Source organism: Hoplias malabaricus, chromosome 11 (genome assembly GCF_029633855.1).
Source record: "Hoplias malabaricus isolate fHopMal1 chromosome 11, fHopMal1.hap1, whole genome shotgun sequence".
NCBI lineage: Eukaryota > Metazoa > Chordata > Actinopteri > Characiformes > Erythrinidae > Hoplias > Hoplias malabaricus.
The window spans coordinates 24,136,084-24,159,017 of record NC_089810.1 but is presented as its reverse complement, the minus strand read 5'-3'; the positions used below and the strand labels follow the sequence as shown (position 1 = coordinate 24,159,017).

General features: G+C 36.2%; 1 protein-coding gene across 1 annotated transcript in view; it reads left to right on the top strand.

The window, feature by feature from the left end:
* The first annotated feature begins 8,725 nt into the window (after positions 1 to 8,725).
* atosa (atos homolog A) overlaps positions 8,726 to 22,934 on the top strand; it is a 50,247-nt gene continuing 36,038 nt past the window's right edge. The window contains exon 1 of the mRNA XM_066684831.1: positions 8,726 to 9,601. Within this exon, the coding sequence (XP_066540928.1) occupies positions 9,586 to 9,601 (16 nt within the window). The 5' untranslated portion in view covers positions 8,726 to 9,585. The remainder of the gene's footprint in view (positions 9,602 to 22,934) is intronic.

Genomic DNA, 22,934 nt, shown 5'->3' with positions numbered 1-22,934 from the left:
ATCAGTTAATCCTGCATTAGAGCACTAACTTTGTTGGGAAGTGGCAAATATGAGTAGACAAGCAAATTATAAAAATAATTTTAAAAGATCAGATTAAGGCTCTTGTATAGCTGTACATGTTCAGGTCGAATGTATTTTAGTTTGCAGTCCATTCCAATCAAAAGCCCATAAGACTGTGACATTTGCTTAAAATGACAGAAATTACACCAAAATATTTCCACATTTCACATCGTCAATCAACACACATCACTGTTTTTGTCTTAAAATCTGTTCTGCATGGCCTTTACCATTATATATCTTACCATTATACGAATGGAAGAACACACAAGGTTTACTTAAGGCTTTAGACTGGCCCATTGAAGGGGTTAGCGGTTAAAAATAGACTCTATGCATTACACAGTTTGGAAGAAAGCACTAGGACCTCAGCGTTTTTGTGTGGAGAGTGGAGTGAAGCCCAGTCAATGGATTTCTGGCCTTCTTGTGTCTTGTGGTGTGGTTAGCTTTACAAAAAAAGAAGCATATTTGGTAATTATTTATGAGCATTACAAAAAGAGCTGCTTCTTCCTGACATAGAAAAGATGAAGCGGATAAGACAAACACTGATATTTATAGTGCGAACCAAAGATGCTACCTCACTCAGTTTCCATTGGTGATTTCTATCACGTTAATGATACCAAAGAATACCAAAGATTTTTTTCTTCTCTCTTTTTGCACGGCCTATAGGAATGAAGTGGTGGATAAATAGATGGTGTGATGACTCCCCCTCCCTCTGTGACACTTCCCTCTTCTCCTCCTCCCTCCATCCCTTTTCCTTTTCGCTCAGCGTGGTCCCTTTTTTTTTTCTTTCTCAGTGCTCGTGTGACAGCGCTCCCTGCAGACACGCCGCAGAAACTTTGTTGAACTCACAGGACGAGTGCCTTGCTTGAACCAAAGTGTTAAAAACCGCTGTTGACCTCTTTCTCTCGACTTTCACCTTGTACTTTCTTGGAATACCTCAGCCTCTGGATGGGCCACCGACGAAGAAAATAATTTTAAAAAAGAAAAAGGAAAAAAAAAGAAAAAGAAAACGGAGTTCTTCTCTCTCACCGTGGTGCTTTTGCAGCCAGTGCAGCCATGCAATGATAAACATACCAAAGGAATTTTCTTTTCTTTCCACCTTTTTTTTTTTTGCTGATAAACCAAAGCTCCTCCTACTTTCCCTCAAGTCCCTGCCCCACAAACACACACAATCTACCACTAGCCCTGCCTCCTCCCCAGCTTTTGTCGTTCACATCACCTGGTAGGCCTGTCCACCGTTTTATTTATTTTTAATTTTTTTGGGCCGTGTATGTCTTTTAACCAATGTCTCTGAATACCTCATAGTAATAAATTCTTAAGGTTCTGTTGTATAGAGAGTCTATGTGATTGAGGCAAAACTCTACTTAGTTTGGTAAAATTGTTGACATTTCTTCTCCTTCAAAGAAAGGTTTATGACTATTTATTTTGTCTTAGTTTTGTTTTTTTATTTTTTATGTAAGTTTCTTCAAAATTGTGGGTTTGGAAACTTGCAGGGAGGGGGAAAAAACAAAGAGAAAAGCGTATTTTTTATTACAACGCTGTTTTACTCCGACGCTAAAAAGGATGGATGGTAGACTATTCTTTCTTTTTTTTTTTAACAGGGTAAAACCAACTGCTGTGATGCTGTCTTTCTATTTGTTCTTCCTTCTCGGTTCTCTGTGCTTGTGATTTCTGTTTTTAATTTAACTGAGTTTTTGTAAGGCTTAATTTATGTATTTGTAGAAAATATAGATTTGTATATAGTACATTTTTTGGAAAAAAAAACAAAAAGAAAAGAAAAACAAACAAGATAAAAAAAAAAAACAAAAAAAAAAAACAAAAGAATAACAACCAGGACGTTCGTTTTTTTTTTTTTTTTTGTATGTTATGGCCTTCTGCTGGAAATGCAGACTTGCTGGAGGTATGTGTGTGTGTGTGTGTGTGTGTGTGTGTGTGTGTCTCGGCTGGCACTGCTTCATAAACATTGCCGGACACAAGCAAACACACACACACACACACACACCCTCCAGAAAATGTTCTGTCACTCCACAGACTAACCCAAACAGCAGTACTGTGTTTTTGGGTTCCTTTATCAGTTCATTAATCCTCCTTCTGTTTCTCATAAATCAGCGTCTGTCAGGGTACTACAAAGGGTTCCTTGAGCAATGCAATAGAAGTGCCACTTTTGACTGAGTGGATAAAACCTTTTAAATCTTTAATAATGCATCATTCGACCTTAGGTTTCTTCACATATTTAAATGTTATTAGCAAAAATGGATCTTTATGGAACCACACTTAGTTCTTTTATGGCATCAATCAAACAACCTCTTGTAGTACCTTTAATTTTAAGTGTGGAGTAGCGCCACCGTGCACAGTTAAGTATTTTATGAAACTTTACGAAAGATCCCAGCACCATTAAACAGGATCTGGAAGTTCCAGGTGCCACCACAACATTCGATTATCTCCTGCTATACTATCTCCCAAATAAGTATTTTGACATTTGAAAGGCAAATGTAGTATTAAGAGTATTGCTCAAAAACTCATTTATGTAATGTGGTATTTTTGCCTAAGCTGTGGATCAAACTTATTCTTCCAATGTGCCATTTATTTCCCCCAAAAATCAATTTCAGACCGTTTCTATTTCCTTTTTTAATTTGATATCAGTTAAATCTGTGTTTGGGAAAAGACGATATATCAGTTTTATGTTTGCGGCTAGTGATTTTACTGTACACATTAGGAGAACACAGCCTACACTAATTTTGGATGCAATGTTTAGAGGACGGTATATTCGTTGAGCAGATTTTGACACAATCCAACACTCGATCTTCAGTAAGTTGAATGGAATTGTCATTTATTGCAAAAACACATCTTAGTATTCAAAAACTGCATTTTTGTGAGGCTTATTTATGTGTTCACTTGTAGAGTAGTGTTACTCCAAGATGGACAGACGCTGGTGTGTGTGGTTGTTTCATGAACATTTACTGCACATCCAAAGATATAGATGAACCAAAAGGTTAGTGAGAAAATGTATCTAAACCGGATGTGGGATGAAAAGCACTGGCATCTGTGAGGCTTGAGCTTGAGTTTAATTCTCTACTTGCACGGGTATAGGATGGTAGACAGTGTGTTTAGGACTTTTTTTTTTTGGTAGGGGGAATCTTCTGGTGAATGTGTACAATCTGAGGTTTGTGGGTAGCCTCAAACACTTTGCTGTGTCTTGTAAACATGGCAGTGAGCTAAGATGGTGGCAGCAGGTCTGCCAGGCAGGAGCCACGTCACGGGCATGTTTTTTTATATATAGTTCTGATGGACGTGGCATTGCTGTCTGGATCCGTTCTGTGGTTAAAATTTGTGTAACGACTAATGAGGAAAGTAATAAACCTGCAGAAGAGAAATCAATGTGTGTGTGAAGATTAAAATGTCTTTGTTTGGGTTTCGAAATCACATTGAGCTCCCCCTACTGGAGATATGCACTATTCTGGTTATGGCTAGTAGTTCTGTGCACTATTTAGCAAGCAGGGAGTGATCTGGGATACAGCAGATTTATTGTGTTATACAGATTTTTATGTGTTTTGGACATGATAAATCTGTATATATATATATATATATATATATATATATATATATTTTTTTTTTTTATATAGTGCAGGAAACTCAGGAGTCTAAAGCAGCACATCCACAGTAAGCCCACCACAGTGTTTCTATGGTGTACAATCACAATATCTTCATCCGGCAGCAGTTTAAATGAGGTTTTCGACCTGCCTTTTTTTTTATTGAATTTTAGTCCTCACACACACAAACAAGACCTTGTTTCAAGCATCAAAGTACATGGCCTCTGCATACTTTAAGGTTAAATCAGGAAAGGTGTGCCAGAACTCAAATGTGTAGGACAAGATCTGCCAAAGTTCTTCATCAAAAAATAAAAAAAATAAAGTAAAAAAAAAACACCCAAAGCTAGTATCTGAAAGATTCTTTTGGAACAGGTGAAGTTAAATATGTTTGGAGCTAAACTTTGTTGGAAGGTGGACTGGTAGAATCTGAGACCACACAATTAACCCTTTAAACTTAAGGCTCAGTTTTTAAGGCTAATACCAATGTCATACCAACTAGTACAAATGATTCAGTAACTGATTGAGTGATTACTGTATCTACAAGAAATAACTATTCAGAATGGTCTGGTATCTAATGTTCTTAACCGGGTAAACACTACGAATGTTTTAGTAGCTAATTTCTGTTTTTATGTTTTCAAGTTTCAAGTTTAAAGGGTTAAAAACATTTTCAATGCATCATAGCCAAACAAAATGTCCTCCACAAATCACACGTTTTTTTATTTATTTGTTTTTATTCTTTGCTCTGGGATCCACCACCTATCCCATTTCCCCTCCCCCAGTTCCCTGTTATTAAAACCCCTCTGTCCCGTTCCTGGCAGATTGTAGTGTGTCTCGTTGATAGCTTGTTGTTTGTGAATGTTGGGATTTTTTGCTTGAATCATTTCTACCCGTCCCAGTTGGTTGTCGTGGAAAAGGAGTTTCCGTTTGATATGAAAGGCCTGGCTCTGTGTGCCCTACAATATTTAGAGCGCCTATGACAATCATCTGGAAAATAAACCAAAAAAATCATACTTTAATTTCTCTCTCTTTCGTTCTTTCCACTTTTCTTTCTACTCCTTCAAGCGATGGTTGTTTTTTGAGGCTGGAAGGTGTTTTAACTGTGTTTCCATTGAAAGCCAAGCACTTGTTGTGTCCAAACTTTTTGGTTTTGTTTTCATTGTTCTTTCTGAATCAGTATCATCATCCCTGCAGTTTTATTTCTGTACTGCTCATCTAATGAAGGGAACTGAGGCAACACTCCTTTGTTTCCCACTATTTTTTTGTGTAATATCTCATTTTTGCATTTCCATTTTTGCTCTGAAAAAAAAAACTTGCTTTGATACTATGATTTTGCTACTGTTCTCTCTCTCTCTCTCTCTCTCTCTCTCTCTCTCTCTCTCTCTCTCTCTCTCTCTCATTCTCTCTCCCTCTGCCGTGCAATATCATCTACTGTGTTTGCTAAGCAAGAAAAAAAAGAGAAGCAAGTGATGATGTCATCATGCTTTTTTTTCAGTGTTGAAATGTTTCAGCATTTCTGTAGTCACGAAAGTGTAGAAAATAAAAACAAAAAAAAGTTGGGTTTTCCAGCACAGCAAGTTCAAACTCTTGTTCCTCTCTTTCGTCTGTGTCTATTTATTGTGCCTTTTTCATGTAATGTTTTTTAAAAAGTACAAAAATGTCTGGAAACCAACCACAATGATGTTGTTTACATACATTACCATAAACCAGGCTCCATTAAATTTTACTTACAACAGAACAATTGTAAATCCCTTCCCTAAGTTTCCCAAATACAAACACAAAGTGTAGCTATCCAATGAAAAATATTTATCTCTATTTTTGTTGATTTTTAGTTTACTACGTCATTTTAACCCTTCACACTGTGTGAAACAATTATGATGACTGGACCAGTAGAAACGCTCCAAAATTACTTTTACATAAATTACATTGACTTATATTTAAACTTACAGTTTGAAGTTAAGGATTTTTTCTTCTCCTGTAAAGCTACTACAAAACGTTTTTCTTTGGACAGTGATGAAATGTATCCTAATATACACCATGCTTCCAAATCCCCATAAAAAAATTGACCTTCAAAGTGGTTCACTCTGGAGTACCCACACGAGTCTAAAATTACCCAGTGCCCAGTGTGGTATAAAAGGGTATAAAGCACTGTGCTGTACAGCATTGTAACTGTGATCTCTGGAGTGATGGAGTTCTATACAATGCCTTTGGGATAAGCTGAAGTGGTATTTGTTCTGATTCAGAAATATTTATCAACACCAGTAACTGACTTCATTAATGTTCTTGTGGCTTAATTCCATCAAGTCCTCACAACAGCGTTTCAGTTTCTACTGTAAAGTCCCAGAAGAGTAGAGCCTGTTAATGCAATGAAGAGGAACACACTCCTGATTAAAGGGGACATCTGCGATTGTGGAGAAACGCTATTCTCTGCTTTGTTTATTTTCAGAAGCCTAGAACGGTATGTTTACGGAGAAAGACGGTGAAGTTTAACATTTCTGTAAGTTTTTATTCATTGTTTGAATTACAGAATCTTATATGTAACATGTCTAATTATAGAATCTTATATGTAACTTATTTGTACAGTTAGTTCTAGAGCATTTTCAGTTTGCTTAATTTCATGCATTCAAAGGTGTCCAGAATTTCAAGAGAGTTCCTAATTAAATCATGTAAAACAGCAAAAATTAGTCAGCATGGAGCAGCATCCTTTTTTCTGCCATGAGCAGAGACAAGACTATGTCTAACCGATCCACTTTTTTTTCTTGTTTAATAACAGCGGGGCTTCGTATATAAATTAGACTGGTTTTCAGCTTGCAAACAGATTGTAAAAATTGTGTTGCTGAGTTTACAAAGAGAGAACGGGCGATTTACCTTGCCACTTGAGGGCGCCAAATACTGAATAAAATAGACCGAGTGAGTGACAGACAGCAAAAGACTATTTTCACGTAATGGCCGCACGGGGGCACCATGGTGGAGGACCATAGCTTATAGCTATTCTTAAATAACAAATCTACAGGCTGAGAATATATTGTCAGTCTAAATTCGCTCAACAATACCACTCCATTATATTAAATATACTAACTGACATACGTATGTTAATAATTATGTTAATATATATTAATAATTTTTAATCTAGGTATTAAAATGTTTATTAATAAGGAACCTCCCGACTACAGCCCCACAATAAAAGCAAAAAACATACTTACACGGTTTTACTAATCAAACAATGAGATCTGATTATATTGCACCATATACACCCTATACCTGTTGCCCTCAGCAGAAAAATGTCACTTTTTTCTCAGTTTTTCTTACATGGTGTCCACACACGGGACCGGCCAGTCACAGTGACTGAAATAATCATTTGGAAACAATGTTTACGTGAATATATATATATATATATATATTTTTTTTTTTTTTTTTTTTTTTTTTTTTTAAACCTATATGCTATACCACTGATGGGCCACTAGATGGAAGCAGTGCAACGCCTTAGCCGGGAATGGTGCTTTTTTCCATTACTTTTAGTGATGTGTAAATTGTGTTGACGTTTAAAAATCTAAAGGATGATGAATTGATGGAAATGACGATCCCTTTATATACATAGCACATACCAAACTGTACATTTATGTTTACATGAGAGCTTCAATTTATTTATTTGTAAACATAATATATGTATGCTACGGTATGAGCACTCAACAGGACTATAATATTTGCTTATTTATTTCAGTATGAGCACTCTTAATATGACTATAATAATTTCTTATTTAATCGGTTCCTTTATTTTGTATTGAGACTGCAGACTGGTTGGAAGATTAATATAAATTAGTCCTTTCATAACAATTTCGATATCAGACCTTAAGTAAGTAACATCTTTTTACGTTATTCAAACCTGGAATTGATCAAAAGAAATCTTACGAATTCACCCGTTCTAAAATACATAAAAACTGTAAACTTTTATACGGATAAGTATAATTCTAAAAAAAAATACAAATTACCTTTTTAAGGCAAAAATTTTCCTTACAAAGAAAAAAAAAATCACTCAGTCATTGCAGCTGAGACCAGGACCAGAGAAACGGAGACTTTTATTATATAATTACAATGTTGGAATTTATATAAGTTTGTAAATTTTTATAACTGTTTATTAGACTTTTTTTCATTAACGGCAGAATATGACACACGATATGTTACGGTAGTAGGAAAACTGGGCGCCTATAAACATTCTTTCACATCGAAAGAAGTAAAGAATTAAAGTTTCAGAGAGTAGTTTATTTTGACTTCGCTGTCGCCATGGCAACCAGGTCATGTGATGGCCGCTTCGGCGAAAAGACCGTAAAAAATGAGGAGAGTACATAAATGTCAAAATCAGAGCCGCTTTAAGTCTGGTCAAAATCTTTCTTGACTTACTGTCTCCATAACCTACAATATAATACATCGAATTTTTGTGGAATCTTTACGTCTCATGATAATGCCTTAGTATCTTAAGGCAATTTGTTTTCTTATTTTGACTTTCAGTTTATGAGTAGTTTTTGACTTCTGTGTTTTGGTGGTTTATTTTGAGGGACCAAAATACCAAAATATTTGTGTATTGTGTCAGTGATAGAAACAAACAGATATTGAATATTTAAAAATTATCAAATAGAAGTTTCCCATTTCATATTGTTGTTATATTTCAAACTAAATGTTAACAATTTATCAACTGGTCAACCTTTCAAACTGCATAAAAAAACTTTTATAAAATGTTATGAATTATTTATAATATATATTTATAATATATATATATATATATATATATATATATATATATATATGTAATATATAATATATTTGTAGTACATTTCATCAGGACTGCCGCTCATTTGATACTGAAGATGATGCTTTAATAAAATAAAAAATGTTCTATGTATTTATCCTGAGTGGTAAATCTTGCCTCTATTGAAATGTCTTTGGCAAGGCTTCGCGTCGCACAAGAGCCGTGCACATGCAGGATATGGACGTGACGTCACCCTTAAGGGCGGAGTTGTGTAAGATCACGTGATTTTGCTCTTCATATGTGTTTTGACAAGCAGAGCGAGAGAGAGAGAGAAAGAGAGAGAGAGCGAGCCAGCCTACGTCATCCCTCAGCTTTTCAGAAGGCGTTTTTTTGTAGCGAGATTAGAAGCAGGGTTTGATGTGGACAGGTTTCTTGTTGAAAGGAGGGTTTAATGGCGTGTTACATGGTTTTAATGTTTTCATTTTAGTTTTAGGTGACTGGAGTTGTGTTAGGTTAACTCAACTTAGTTAATCCTGACTTAACTAGTTGCATCTGCCTGTTCTCTGTGTTTATTACACTTGCAATGCAGAGGGATGGTGCTATGATTGTTGGGGGAGAACGGGAAGAAGCTCTGGCTTGTTCTCCAGTTTGTCTGTTTGTTACTGAAGCAAGTATTGCTTTGGAAAGCATCGGAGGGATTTGAAGGGTCGAGAAGAAGAGTTTGGGTTCTTCGTTTTTTCCGTGATTCTGTTTGTCCAGTGTTGTTTTTGAGAACTGGGGATGGAACAGAAAGGTATAGATTGGGTCTCCAGCTTGGGTTAGACCACTGCCTCAAAGTCCCAGAGCCTAAAGTTGGAAAGGTGCTTGGCTCTGGATCTGGGGGATTTTGGGGGAGATTTCGAGGCTTTGGTGATTGGGAATGAGGACAAGCGCAATGGCATACCGCAGCTGTGCCAGCTTGGTTGGCTGAGTACAAGTGTCAGCCATAATTTTAGCTTGTATACAACAGTAGAAGGTGTTTTTTGGAGAGGGTTGAAGGATTTTAGGGCTCTGGAGCTTGTCTGAGACTGAGCTTTTTGAGATAGAGATGGTTACAGTCAGTTAAATAGGGGTTTCAACCACTCTTTGAACCTTAAAAATCTTCACAAGGTGGGAGACAGACAAGCAGACCAGCTGGAGGACGACACGGTGGCCAACATGAAGCCTGAACGAGGTAAGAACATCCTTTATATTTCCTGAAACCTTTAGAGCCACTTTTCACATTTGTTAAGATGATACTAAGATTAGCGTTGATGTATCTAGGCTTTTCGCTCGTTTTCTTCTCTGCCTGTGTGCTGTTAGCAGCCAAATGCCTTCGGATCAGGATGAGATATTAATAATAATAAAGGGGATGACCCCGGTTTTCTCTCTGGATTCTCTGCTTTTCTGGTCATTTTCCGCAAAGCACCAGTTCCTTTGGTGGTCAATGTTAGTGTCTACGAACGCCCAAGAATGCTATAACGATTGTTTATAACGATTTAGTGACAAGACAAGCCATCTAAAGCTGTTTAAGCTTGAGATGGGGAACAAAGCGTCCTACATAGTGTTGAGTTTGTGTGTTGCGGCGCCCCCTATCTGCAGATTATTTGTGTACATTTGCAGTGTTTTCATCCTGTGTGTTGGTGTGTGTTAAGCTCTTTGTCATAGACAACATATCTCTAATTTGATGTAAAACATTAAAATATGAATATTTCACTGATGTCTGCCTCCTCTTCACATTGGAAAATAGTTATTTCCTCCTATTGTTTAAAGTTATTCCCAATATCACAGTGCATTGAGATGTAAACAAAGTGATTGAGAGTGTTTTAGGTGTGAAATTGTTGATTGTAGAAGAACTTGTGGGCCCAGATTTCTGTCGAGTGATACTAAATGGAACCAGGCGTCTCCATGTCTACAACATAAAACAGTTCATTTAATATTTTATGGTTTTATATATATATATATATATATATATATATATTTGTGTATATCTGAAAATCAACAAATTTGAAATTATGAACATAAACATTTATCTGGAAGGAAATTACAGAAATTACCTTAAAAATTGGTTTAAAATTGTATTAAATATCTGATTTTATCCATCGATCAGAACTAACTTGAAAAGACACAAGTACACAATGGTAAACAAAGACTAATGTTACAGACAGCCGCCACAAAGCTTAACTTATTATCTTTCTTCATATTCAAATTAATTAATGCTGCAAAAACACCAGTGAGCCTACATATGTCTTCTGAGTTTTGAGATAAAAGGTGAAATAATGTAAAACCTGAAAACCATTCTTTTCTTTATGTAATAACTTTGTGTGGAGTTTTTATATGTGGATATTTTGTTCCATTGACCACATTATCCAAGATGCAGATTTTGCTTTTTCCATACCAAATCACTTCACACCGAGTCAAACCCCACTTTGTTCACACCACAATGACTTCATTGTGTAGACCCATTGATTCTTCTTTAAAGAGAACCCCACAGAGTCAAGAAGACAAAGGTGTAAATGTGTTGGTTCTTTGTTCATGTATCACACATACTCTAACTTCACACCTGCATGCTCAAGTGTTCTGTTTAAATGTCTGCTCTGTTAATAATGACACATTCTCTTTGTTGGTGTTGTTTTGTTTTGATTTGATTTGGAAATAAACCTACTTTAAACATGGGCACACCCTTGCGGGGGCACTCACTCTGAGTAACATATGCTGGTTTGTCCAGGGATTACAAAATAAATTCATTCTTTATCTTGTGAGTTTAACTGTGTTTAAAAAAGTATGTGTAAAAATAAAATTAATTAATATTTTTTTTCAGACCTTTAAAAAAGTTAAGTTAACTTGGGGATTTCCTTAATTTTCAGTTCTGTGTCATCATCAGTAACGCTGGATAGTGCCTGATTAAATCATTAAAGGATCAGTCTGACAAATCTTTTTGTAGTGACATTGAGAGACTTGACAACATTGATTAGCTTTAATCACTAGCCAGGCTGTTCAAATTAACATGACATTGCCAAATCCCATCTACTCAATTTGGCCATATATGGACATCTAGCTTTAGTTGTTTTTCTCGATGTTAAAATGTAAACTAAAGTAACATATTACACAATCAAAATGTTGTCTGTTGTTTTAGTTAAGAGGATACATCTACAATTTGGGTAGCTGTTGTTGGTATATAATAGTGCTAAAACAACTTTTCAATTTTACCTGAGCCACACACTGTGTTGTGGTACATATGTAGAACGTGTAGCATTACTTATATTTTGGCCACAAGAGAACCATTCAGGGTGAAAGTGTACACAAGATAAAACATGCAAGGCTCTGAATATATTTGTTTACAGCATGTTGCATTTTTACAAGCTAACAGTTCATGTCCATATGTTGCAGTCAGTCCATTGGGGACTGATTGTCTGGTTTCTGAACACAGCACTTATGTAAATGGACAGAAAGATGGATATATTTATCTCATACACAGCTCTTCTCCCTGTGCTGGAGAGAGTCTTACAACCACTCAAAAGCACACGCACCCACCACCTCTTGGCATCAGGAGCATAAATTATCTACCGTGTAGCATTATGAGGTGAAAACTGTTATTCACTCTTAGCCACATTAGCATATTCAACATGGGATCTAATGAAAAACTGCATGTCAGACACTAATGTGTATCTCTGCTCTACTGTCTGAATCTGAGTGAGTTATTCACACACAGATCCCATACAAACTTCAATATTGTTTTATTTTACAGTGTTTAGTGTGTAAAAGATTACAGATACAAGCCACATATTTTATTGTCTCATTCCTTTTCCCCGGCGTATAGAGTAAATAATCTGATCCCTCTATCCCTGCACTCTGAGAGTGGTACATATTTTAGAGTATGTTTCATTACAACTGTCTCCCTAAATTATTCCTTAAGGTTTACTAATATAGTTAGTTCAATCAAAAATTCTATTTGATTTGTTTGTTTGAATAATGAGTACGTCCCCAATATTTCGGCTACTCTACCCTGTGACGTCAGGTGCAACACATGGGTATGGACATAATGGAATAAAGAGGCCTGTGTTTGGTTGGAACTAGACACTGTTATAATATACCAGATTAGCCATTTATTTAACGTCTCGTCATTATTTAACAATCATGATACATTTTATTTTACCACAAAACCTGCTGGTTCCAGTTGATTAAGGATGACTCTCCTTAAGAGTCAAGCAGTTGTGCTGCATAACACAGGCCCAAGTGCAGATCCCATTCAGCATGGTGTCTCTTCTTGCTATTGTTATTGAGAACATACTGTTCCACTAATGGAAATAGCAGACACTTCAGGTTCCAGATTCTCTCACTCTCTTTCTTTACACCACCCCCTACCCTTTCCCATTCCTCCAGTGTTTTTGTTTGGTTACTGCATTGTGACCAGCTTTTCTCACTGATTTGGCATGGCTCTTTAAAAAGAAGGGGATGGAGGGGTTTTGTCTCTCCAAGGGAGATGTATGGAAATGGCCAGGGCTTTGAGATGGTTATGGTAATGGTTTGAGAGTTTAATGACGTTTGCTAGAGTCCTGGGCTCCTATAGCAGTGATGTGTTGTGTGTAGCAACAGGGTGACACTCACAATAAACTCAGAAGTGTAACAGGATCATGTGGCCTGCTCTGGAATCCCGCCTCAGAGACCAAAAATCGATTCAGCCAGAGCTGCTCAACAGTAAACAGCTCATGTTTGACATAGTAAACAAGCTCATATTTTTCTCACCGCCATTCATCCAGATGGACTGATCTACACCACCAGTCAACAGACAGTAGACATAAAAAATGGTGGTTTCAGACAGTTTGTGCTTGTTGTTCTCAAGGTTTTTTGCGTTGCAGATTAAGGCCCTATAGAATCTCCGTGTCTCACTCTGGGAACAATGAAATGTTTCTCTGGAGTATTGAGAATATTAGTGTAGTTTTAAAAAATATGGTAGAATACACTGCATATTATTAACATCAGGCTTTTGTGCCAGAGGTCTAGTGACTTGTGCACATCATGTGGATCTTTAGTTGCTTCTGATTTGTCTGGCCGGTTTGTGAATTCCATATATCAGGTTAAATATTCATTTCAAACTTGTTTAGGCATCTTTGTTGTGGATGTGAAACTCTTACAGTACCACACCTAATGTGAGATTGTTTTGTATCAGAGGAAACATGGTGATGTGACAGAGCCACTGTATAGTGCCCAATCTCACCACCTTATCCTGAGTTCACTCCCCAATGACCCTTATGACCAGGAAAGGTGAAATCGGGACAGAGAGGTTAGAGTGGGCACCAACACTAACAATAAGGTCCACCTTTAATTCAAACACATTTTCCTAAGTGCTGTTGAAAATGCAGTAAATATCTCCAAAAAAACAACAAAATTGAGGGTTACATATATACATATATAAACATTAATTAACTGCTTAAGGAAACCTAATACAAATGATTACTACCTTAATCTCACATGACCTTTACAGACAAAAGAACAGAATGCATTTTATTGTTTATTTTTGTTTATACTTTATGAGTACAGAGTGCTGCTAGTGTTGTTTGTGTTCAATATAAAACATGCTGGAATGTATTTCTGAAACATGATTCGTTATTCCTTCAAGTTAAAAGTGTTTGCCAAATGCCCTAAATCTTTGCTCTTAGGTAACTTTTCACTGGAAATCTCAATGATTTTTAATTAAAAAATATTTTCTTCCAGGTACTTTTATTGCCTACTCATCTCAAAACCTCCATGTAATGAAAAGGACAGTTGATTTTTTTGTTCTGACATAAATTAGCTGTAAACAGTTCATGTAACTCTGAGGTATGATAGTCATGTGGAAGTGTATGCTTTATTCCACATAGATGTGATGTCATCTTGAGTACAGTACAATGCAGTCAGCTGTTAGTTTGTGTTTTTTTGGAGATAGAATGGTGGGGTGTTTTTTTTTTTTAGTGTTTGTTTTGCTCTCCTCCCTGAGCAGAAACCCTGAGGGTGAAATACACCCCCAACCCCCGGTCTATCAACACATGCGTGCATACACACACACACACACACACACACACACACAGATACAGCCTGCTAAGCTGGATTTGGTGTGTTAACAGCTGCTAATGTCCACACGGTCAGCTCTGTGAAATGCTTCTCTGAAAGTATCAGGGATTTAAAATATGTCCAGCATCATGGGTTTCCTGCTGTTTGTCCTGATCCCTAACTACTAGGTTCATGCTTTTAAACAAAACATGCAGTACAGGTTTGGGTGAGCATAGGTAAGGAAATCTATATGGCAGTGGTTCTCAAACTTTATAGACCAAGTGCCACCCATTATTACACCAAAGCCTCCAAGTACCATCTATGAGTATTATCTTAGAAACACCTTATTCACCCTAATTCAGGGTTTTTAAACACTTTTGTCACAAGCCAAAAATGAGTCACAGAGAAAAAAAATATTATTTTGGGTCACAGAGAAATAACTGAATTTTAATAGGCACGTAGCATAAAATGAACATGTACTCGAACACCCCTTTGTGCACTCTTTACGTTAAACATGTTTTTGTTTAGGTGTTGTAGTAACATGCCCAAATCTCATTCCAAATGATGATGTATTTTTATTGAATGACATGTACACTTCTGTAAATAATTCTACAAATACTTATTCTGTTTCTCAATAGACTCCAGGTTGATCTAGTCCCAGTTTCCATATTTTATTAATGTGCTGCCATTGGCATTGGCCCACAATTTCCAAATGAGTTTGACACAAATAATAAATGGCCTTGTCAACTACGATGAAATGTTGGTATAAATTGTTCCTTCTTGAAACATTCCTTGCTAAATTCCCATGCATTTAGAATGATATGGTCTGTGTTGGCATTTGGGTCAAGTACTATGGCTTCTTCTTGGTTGCTTGCTCTTTCAGATTGCTGCTTACACAAAACAGAATTCCTCTTGCTTCTGTGGACAACACACAGGAACGTCCTGGCATTTTTCCATAAGCCAGATGACAGTATGGCCCTGTGTTTAGCCTTTAACCAGTTGCCTAAAGGCAGATGAAGGTGTGTATAAGGTATATATATATATATATATATATATATATATATATATAATGTATATGTGAGCTGAACCAGAGCAAGGGAGTGATGGTGGAAATGTGGAAACGATGCCCACGGTGCTCTCAGCGATGCAGTTATGTAATTTATCAGGGTCAGTCAACCAGGACATGTCTCTTTTCCTCTTGCCTGGAGGAGATGTTGACATCATATTCTGTGTGGTCATGATCTTTACCTTCTGGTTGATCCTCACTGATTTGGGAGAAAAATGTCATTGCAGTATTTCTGCTCAATATTTCCAGTATAATTACCATTGGTTTCTGAAAATAAAGCTCAAGGCTCGAGGTTTTTTCCCTCGAATCAAGCACAACTTTTTCTGACTTGACATTTCCAAACTCCATGTTTTAGGAGCTTTGGTTAAATTTAGGCCACATTTCCCCACTTGACTGAGTGCAGACTGAGGATAATGTTGGATGTAATTAAAATTGCAGTTAGTGCAGTTTGAAAATTCTTTCATACAATGAATGTTTATGAAGTGTTTTAAAGAGTGATTAAAAGATGAAATAAGATCATCACATGAGAATATAAAAGCAAAATGTTAACATAAATCTGAAAGTCAGGAAGATATAAAATGTGTCAACAGTACATGTAAAGATGTAATGGAGATAAATATATTTAAATCAAAAGGAACAGCTCCCGGAAGGTGCTTGTTTGCCAGGGTGCTGCTCTGACAATGAAGAACCATCTGGACCTGTTGGTTCTCTGTTGGTTCTGACACTCTGGGAGACAAAGGCACACTGTGCTGAGCTTTTTTTAGAAATCGTATGACTGGGCAAGGCCTGGCCACACCAGAGAGCCCACTCCCTCCCAAAATATCTATTTGGTCACACCTAAATAGACCCAGGGCTTGTTGTAGTGTTTATATGGTGATTTTGTATTGACTGCGTTTCTAAAATTGCACTTCTATTTTTTGAAAATAAGATACAGCAGTTTACCTCACCTCAAGCTATAAATGGAAAAATGACTACATGACTAAATGCATGGAGGTCTGTAAAGATGTGTAATTTCTTTCAATGTGTTTATGCAGTTTTCCTTTTAGGTCAAACAAACAAAAACTTTAACATTATAGCTTCAAAATCATTGCTTCACTGACCACTAATAGGCAGAATATGGCCTTTGTTGTTGCTACACTGGGAATAGCCCTGCAGAAACTGTACTATGTTACTTTTTGCAAGAAGGCAGGAAAACATCCCCCTTTGCTTTTACTGTTTAAAAGTGTCCAGCTCCGCTGCATGATAATGGTTTATTTGAGGCTCTGTTTCTTCCTTGGGTATCTTAAGTTCTACTACACACCCATGAATTATTTCACGGTTTGCACTGAAGAACCACCTCTTCTTTGGTTTCAGCTGGGAGTTTGTAAACCAATTTATGTCATTGTAAATGTGCAGAATGGTTCCAAGTTAGGCCCCATCCAGACGGATCTGAATATTTAAAAAAATGCAGATTTTTCACTCTTTTATACAATAATACCTCTTTAAGATAGATGTCAAACAACTGCAAGCATGAGAGAAAAGGGTTTAATCCCAAATCACTTCATACTCCCTGTGTAGTGCACTAGTCATGAAATTACTGAATCTAGTTCTTAATAATGAATTATATATTTCTAATACAGCATAATTTATATTTATTCGTATGTGGGAACCTGATATCTGCATGTATGTAGTTTAATGATTATGTACTTCACCATATAGGGAGTAAGGAGTGTTTGTGAAAAGAAATGACCTAAAATGGTCTTTTCATGTGGACGGGGAGGCAAAAAAACATTTTGTTTTAAAAATATGTATCCATGTGGACAGGGTCTTAGGTTCAGGAATTAGGCTGGTCTTACAGCGCTATCTACAACTGTAGGGGTATCCCAGAAGCAAAAATACCAAAACTTACCCTTGCTTTAAGTTTTTTCATCAATAATATGAGTGCTGGGAGGGAAAATGTAAGCTTATGTAATTCAAAGTTTGTAATTCAGAGATTTTACTGTTTCTTCAAATTCCAAGTCTAATATGCTTGCTATTCTTTGTTCAGGCCTGATGGACACCACAAAATTCATTCAAATATTATCAAGTAAGCATGCTCTTCTTGTGAAACTTTTTGTTGTTTGAACTTCTGCATGGCCTGAGACACCATTACATGTATTGTTTGCCTCTGATTAACATTAATAAAGTCTTGCAATTAGTGATGCACTATATATTGGCAACTGATGTATTATTTGCCGTTATGTGGATATTTTTATTTATTGTTATCCGTCCAATGTTGGAATTTTAACCAATATTACAATCGATAACTTGGCGCCTTTTTGTGCTTGCGCATATTCTCTGACACCTGTAAATACACAACTATGTCTGCCATGAGAACGTTTTTCACAGTTTCTGCAGAGAACAGTTGCTGGGATAAAATTTCTCTGTTGTGAAAATTTGCTTAAAATATCAGTGACACAGTACTTATTTTCCAGTAACCTTTCAGTAAAGATCTTATGGAGCTGTCAGGTCTTTGGACTATATTACTCTGATTTAACATGTAAGTAATTAATGAAGTTGAATCAGATGTGATGGGTCAGAAACACTAAACTGAGCAGTGCTGTAATCTCACTGGATCCGTGTTTGAACCTTTTTTTTGGAGCGGAGTACACTTTCAGGCTCATGTATCCTCTCTGATCGTTTGTGACCTAAATGTAGCTTGAGCTTTTTGAAGGTTTGGGGTTACTTTTTCATGGACAAGCTCAAAATGCTTGGGAGATTTTGTGATTTTGGTAGGTATTCCAGGTGGTGTTTAGGCACTAGAAAGTAGTTAAAAGGAACATTTTCAACTTTTTTCAACAAATGGGGCTGCAGAGAGAGAGAGAGAGAGAGAGAGAGAGAGAGAGAAACACAGCATCTGTTCTTCACATTGTGTAGATAAATGTATCAATAAAATGCTTTTAATGCTCATTAATTTAAATTCCAGAATTTTTTTTTAATTAAATTTATTTACAAATTTTATAGATACAATATTTCCTATAAAATTTCAAATATTTTTGTATTTATTTTATATATATATATATATATATATATATATATATATATATATATATATATATATATATATATATATATAATACTTTTTGTTCATTTGTATGGAGAAACTACTGTGGTTTTGACCACAATAAACATGGCAATGTTCTATGTATCTGCACATTTTTAAAAAAACCAAAGAAAATTAGACATTCTTATCACAATAAGCATTTTAATTTTGGCTTGGGAGGAGCAGGTTTTCAAAAACACCTAGAGGGATTAGATTTATGATAATTTCTCCCCCCACTTAGTACTTTTGGTAAACACCACTCACTCTGGAACGGCCTGTGGACTATCAGCTGCTTCCTCATGCCTGTCTCAATTTTAGATAAGCCTTCTGAAAAATGGAGAGGGGCGTAGACATCATGCAAATGTGCAGACTGATCTGTTTTGTTGGCGAACACCTCAAGCTGATCTCCAGGGTGTGGAGAGGTTTCTGATCAAATCTGTTGGATTTGAATAGCTTTTCACATCAGCTTTATGTTAGAGTGCAATAATAACGATAATAATGTTAGTACTGTTATTTGTAGAAGCTGAAATAGACGTACTCCATTTAAGTGAGATACTTTTTTTCCACACTTAATATGTCTGTTGAAAATGAAATATCTTTGCATTTGTAAGATGATATTATCTGGTTATGAACCAGTTAGCTTAAAAATTATTACAATACTTTGTAATATTTATGTGATTATATATAAATCACAGCTGTAGTCTGTGTTATCAGGACTGTAGTCATGTCTACGTAAAGGCGATGAACAGTAAGTCACAAGTACATCATTGTGTCCTTTGTTCTGACCCTTCTGTAGTCCCTTCAAAGAGGTTGAATTTGTTCCTTTTTGATGGAAATTGACCATTGAATGTTCAATGAATGTTCTTCTACCTGTGGAACACAAGCTGAGTAGATTCTGGCTTTGTGGTTATAACATTGCTTTTTGAGTGGGACAATTGTATTCATTATTGTACTCAGAGTGTACATTGTTTGGCAAAGCTTTGAGGGGGGACTGAATCTGCTTTGTATGTTGTAGTGCAGAAACAACTTACACAGAACAATATTATTTTAAACCACCCTAAAACAAGAAAAATATTGTTGCCCTCCCACTTTCAAGATATGTCAAGTTTAACCTGGAAATACTTTATTTATTGCATACTTTGACATTGGATATTTTTCTTATATTGTGTTTTCAGAAATGTCCAAGTGTACAATAAATAAATAAATAAATAATCCAAAAATATCCAAATGAGTACAATGACAATAGCAGACAGAGACATGTGTTAAACGTCAAAACTAACATTAAGGCTATCAAGGATTTGTTCCATAATAATATTTTTAGCAGAATGTTGTATCACACATGGACTGGTTTTACTCCAGGCCTGTTTTGAATTATTTAAGCTGTCTAAAAAGTTTTTTTTGTCCTGTCAGGACAAAAAGTTAATGAAGAGCATCTCATTCAAACATCTCTTAAAGTGTGAAGCATATGTAGATTTCCATGTCAAAAACATGACTTTTTTTTTACCTGCAACCATATGAGCAATGTAAGCACACTGGTGTGCAGAAGGTAAGTGGAGGGTTCTGTCAGAGTGTCCAAAAATAGCCAGAATGTGATGTGGAGGAATGTTTGCTTTATGGCTTCAAAAAAAAAACAACTGAAGATATTAACCCAGTAATTATGTAGCATAGGGCAGGACTAGATGAGATGGGACCGAGATCCTTCAGGCATATATCATTTTGGCCAGACTGCCCATTTAAAGGCGTTCATGATTTTAAATACCATTTGCTAGCTCTCCAATCTGTTTACATGCTTGAAACCAGTCTGATATGTTTACGAAGCAAAGGTCTCAGTCCAGTATGCTAGGCTTTCTCCTCCTCTCTGCTCATAACAGAGAAACAGCATCTGGGGTATTTTAGACAACAAGGTGTCCTCTTAACATTGAAAAGCATGAACCAAGATGATAATTTTGCTTTATTCCTGCTTTATAGGTGGGTAATATTGACCATTTTTTTGCTGTTTCTGATTAATTGCATGAAAGAAAACACAGACAGAAAATGCTACAAAGCTAAACAACTGGAATTACAAATGTGTTTCTGTGGTAATTCCCACAGTGTGTAAAATTACAGAAAAAAATTACAAACAAGTTAATCTTCAGCCACATTCTAACAACAATCATTTTTGTTTCCTCAAACAACGGTATGTTCCATCTTAAAAGACACAGAGCTTCTGAACATAAACAAACCAGAGAAAACAGCGCTTCCCCACAATTATTGATGTTCCTTTTAAGCCTCAAGCTTAAAGGGGGGGACTATACAGAAATAATTGCATCTCCATTACTGTGTTTAAAAAGCAGTATTTAGATATTTTACACTAGATCATTCAGCTCAATATGTGCAGATCTCTCAGTGTTTTTTGGTATTTGTGTGTGTTTATGGCTTGTTTTGTCTCGCTGAAAACTCTTGCAGGTTGCTATGTCTCTGAATAGAGCTGCTGGGAAGGTAAAACTAAACCTGCTGTTGTTACTGGACACCTGGTATGTTTTTTTTTTTTGTTTTTTTTTCTTCTCCCTCCTCTCTCTCCTGATGTTATGCAAACCTTCCACACACTTATGGTTTACACACACACAACCAAAGCTGAGAGCGTCTGGAGTATGTGTGTGTTTGCTAGTGCATGATATTGCCTGTGGATGTCTGCGTACCTTCTGTGTATTTTCTTTATGACACTGAGTAAATTTCCTTTAGGGGTGTTCATTATTATTATTATCGTGATAAACAATGTAATGATACTGTAAGTATTTGATCCCATTTACACTTGGTTATATCATGCTTCTTAATTATCAGGATGATGTGCAGATATAGTTTATTCACATAAAAATATATTTATGCAGATTCACACAGAACAATTCTGGATGGGGTTTAACACATGTTTAGCCAGATGTAGGGCTGGGCAATATAGCCGAAAAATATATCACAAATATTTAATTTCAGTCAATACTGACGATTTTTAATTATCTGTTGAAAGCTGTAATTAAACACTTCATTTTAAATGTATCCACCTTGTTTTGAATATAACCACCTTGTTACAGCAAATGGGTAATCATTTCAACACAACAGGAAAATAAGTATAAAGGAATGACCTCACGTTTATACACACATTATGGGTCTGTCCCAAGACCTTGTGAGCTGTTTAACTAGAGAGCATTTTACGTCATAATGTGTGTGCTCCTGACACGTAGGCTGTCCCAATTCTTAGATGCCTCATTATGCTGCTTACTAAGATATCTTAATCTGTCAGAATTTTAAGGCAGCGTCAAGCTCTTCCTCAGCTGAGAAGCCATGATGCAACACCAGAACAACTCCCGTCTATTTCACACATCTCCCAGAGCAAAAAAAATGTAAATTGTGATAAAAGATTAGAATCTACTGCACTAAAACCCTGAGGCATCGCTAGCCGCTTAGGTGTGGCACTATGGCAAACCATTTTAACATTAGAGATAATCTTAATCCAGTCACACGATTTAATTATATTTTGACTACACGAAATAACAATTTGAAATATATTTAATTACATTTCGACTAGTGCAAATGACAAATTTAACAAATTTACCACTGAGTTAAATGGAAGCTCCGATTCAAGATTCATTATTGAAATATAATGCTAAATATAAATAAATAAATTACTTGTTATTTAATAAAAAAGTTTCAGAGCTCATAAACATATTCCCCTTCCTATATAAATATATAATTGTTATCTGTGCTATGGCGACCCCTCCAAAGTCATTGTGTGTTCATGGATCTTCTGTTGCCAGAAGGTTTGTCACACAGACAACCTCTTGCCTGGCTGCATCTCAAAAGATATACACGCACACACAGACACAGATCCTAATCAGCTGATTGTGTGCAGTGGAAAAAGGACACACACCCAAACATACACATACCTCTCCTTAACTGGAGTTGAAATGAAATGTCTCATCACCCACTGACCCCAACTGTGATTAATGACTGACACGTGCCAGATATACTGGGAAACACTAGGGAATGTCCCTGGATGGGTTTGAAATATCATGAGGGTCTAGTGGTCTTAAAATCATTGGTTTGTGTGTGAGAAATGAAGTTATTTTATTTTATTTTATTTTTGTTCCTAGACACAGTTCACTCCTATTGTGGCAGTATAGTCTTTTATTTATTTATTTTTTTAATATAATGTCAGACCACCTGCCGGGCTGGCCTAGAAAAGGCATATGCGCTTACTGACTGCCAGACACCTAATGTTAAAACACGCATGCCTGAGTAGGAACTGTTAATTCAGCAGTATTTCACAAACAAGAAATAAACTAATTTTATAGTTTATTACTTGTTGTTATTGTAAACAAAGACATTGATGTGAAGCAC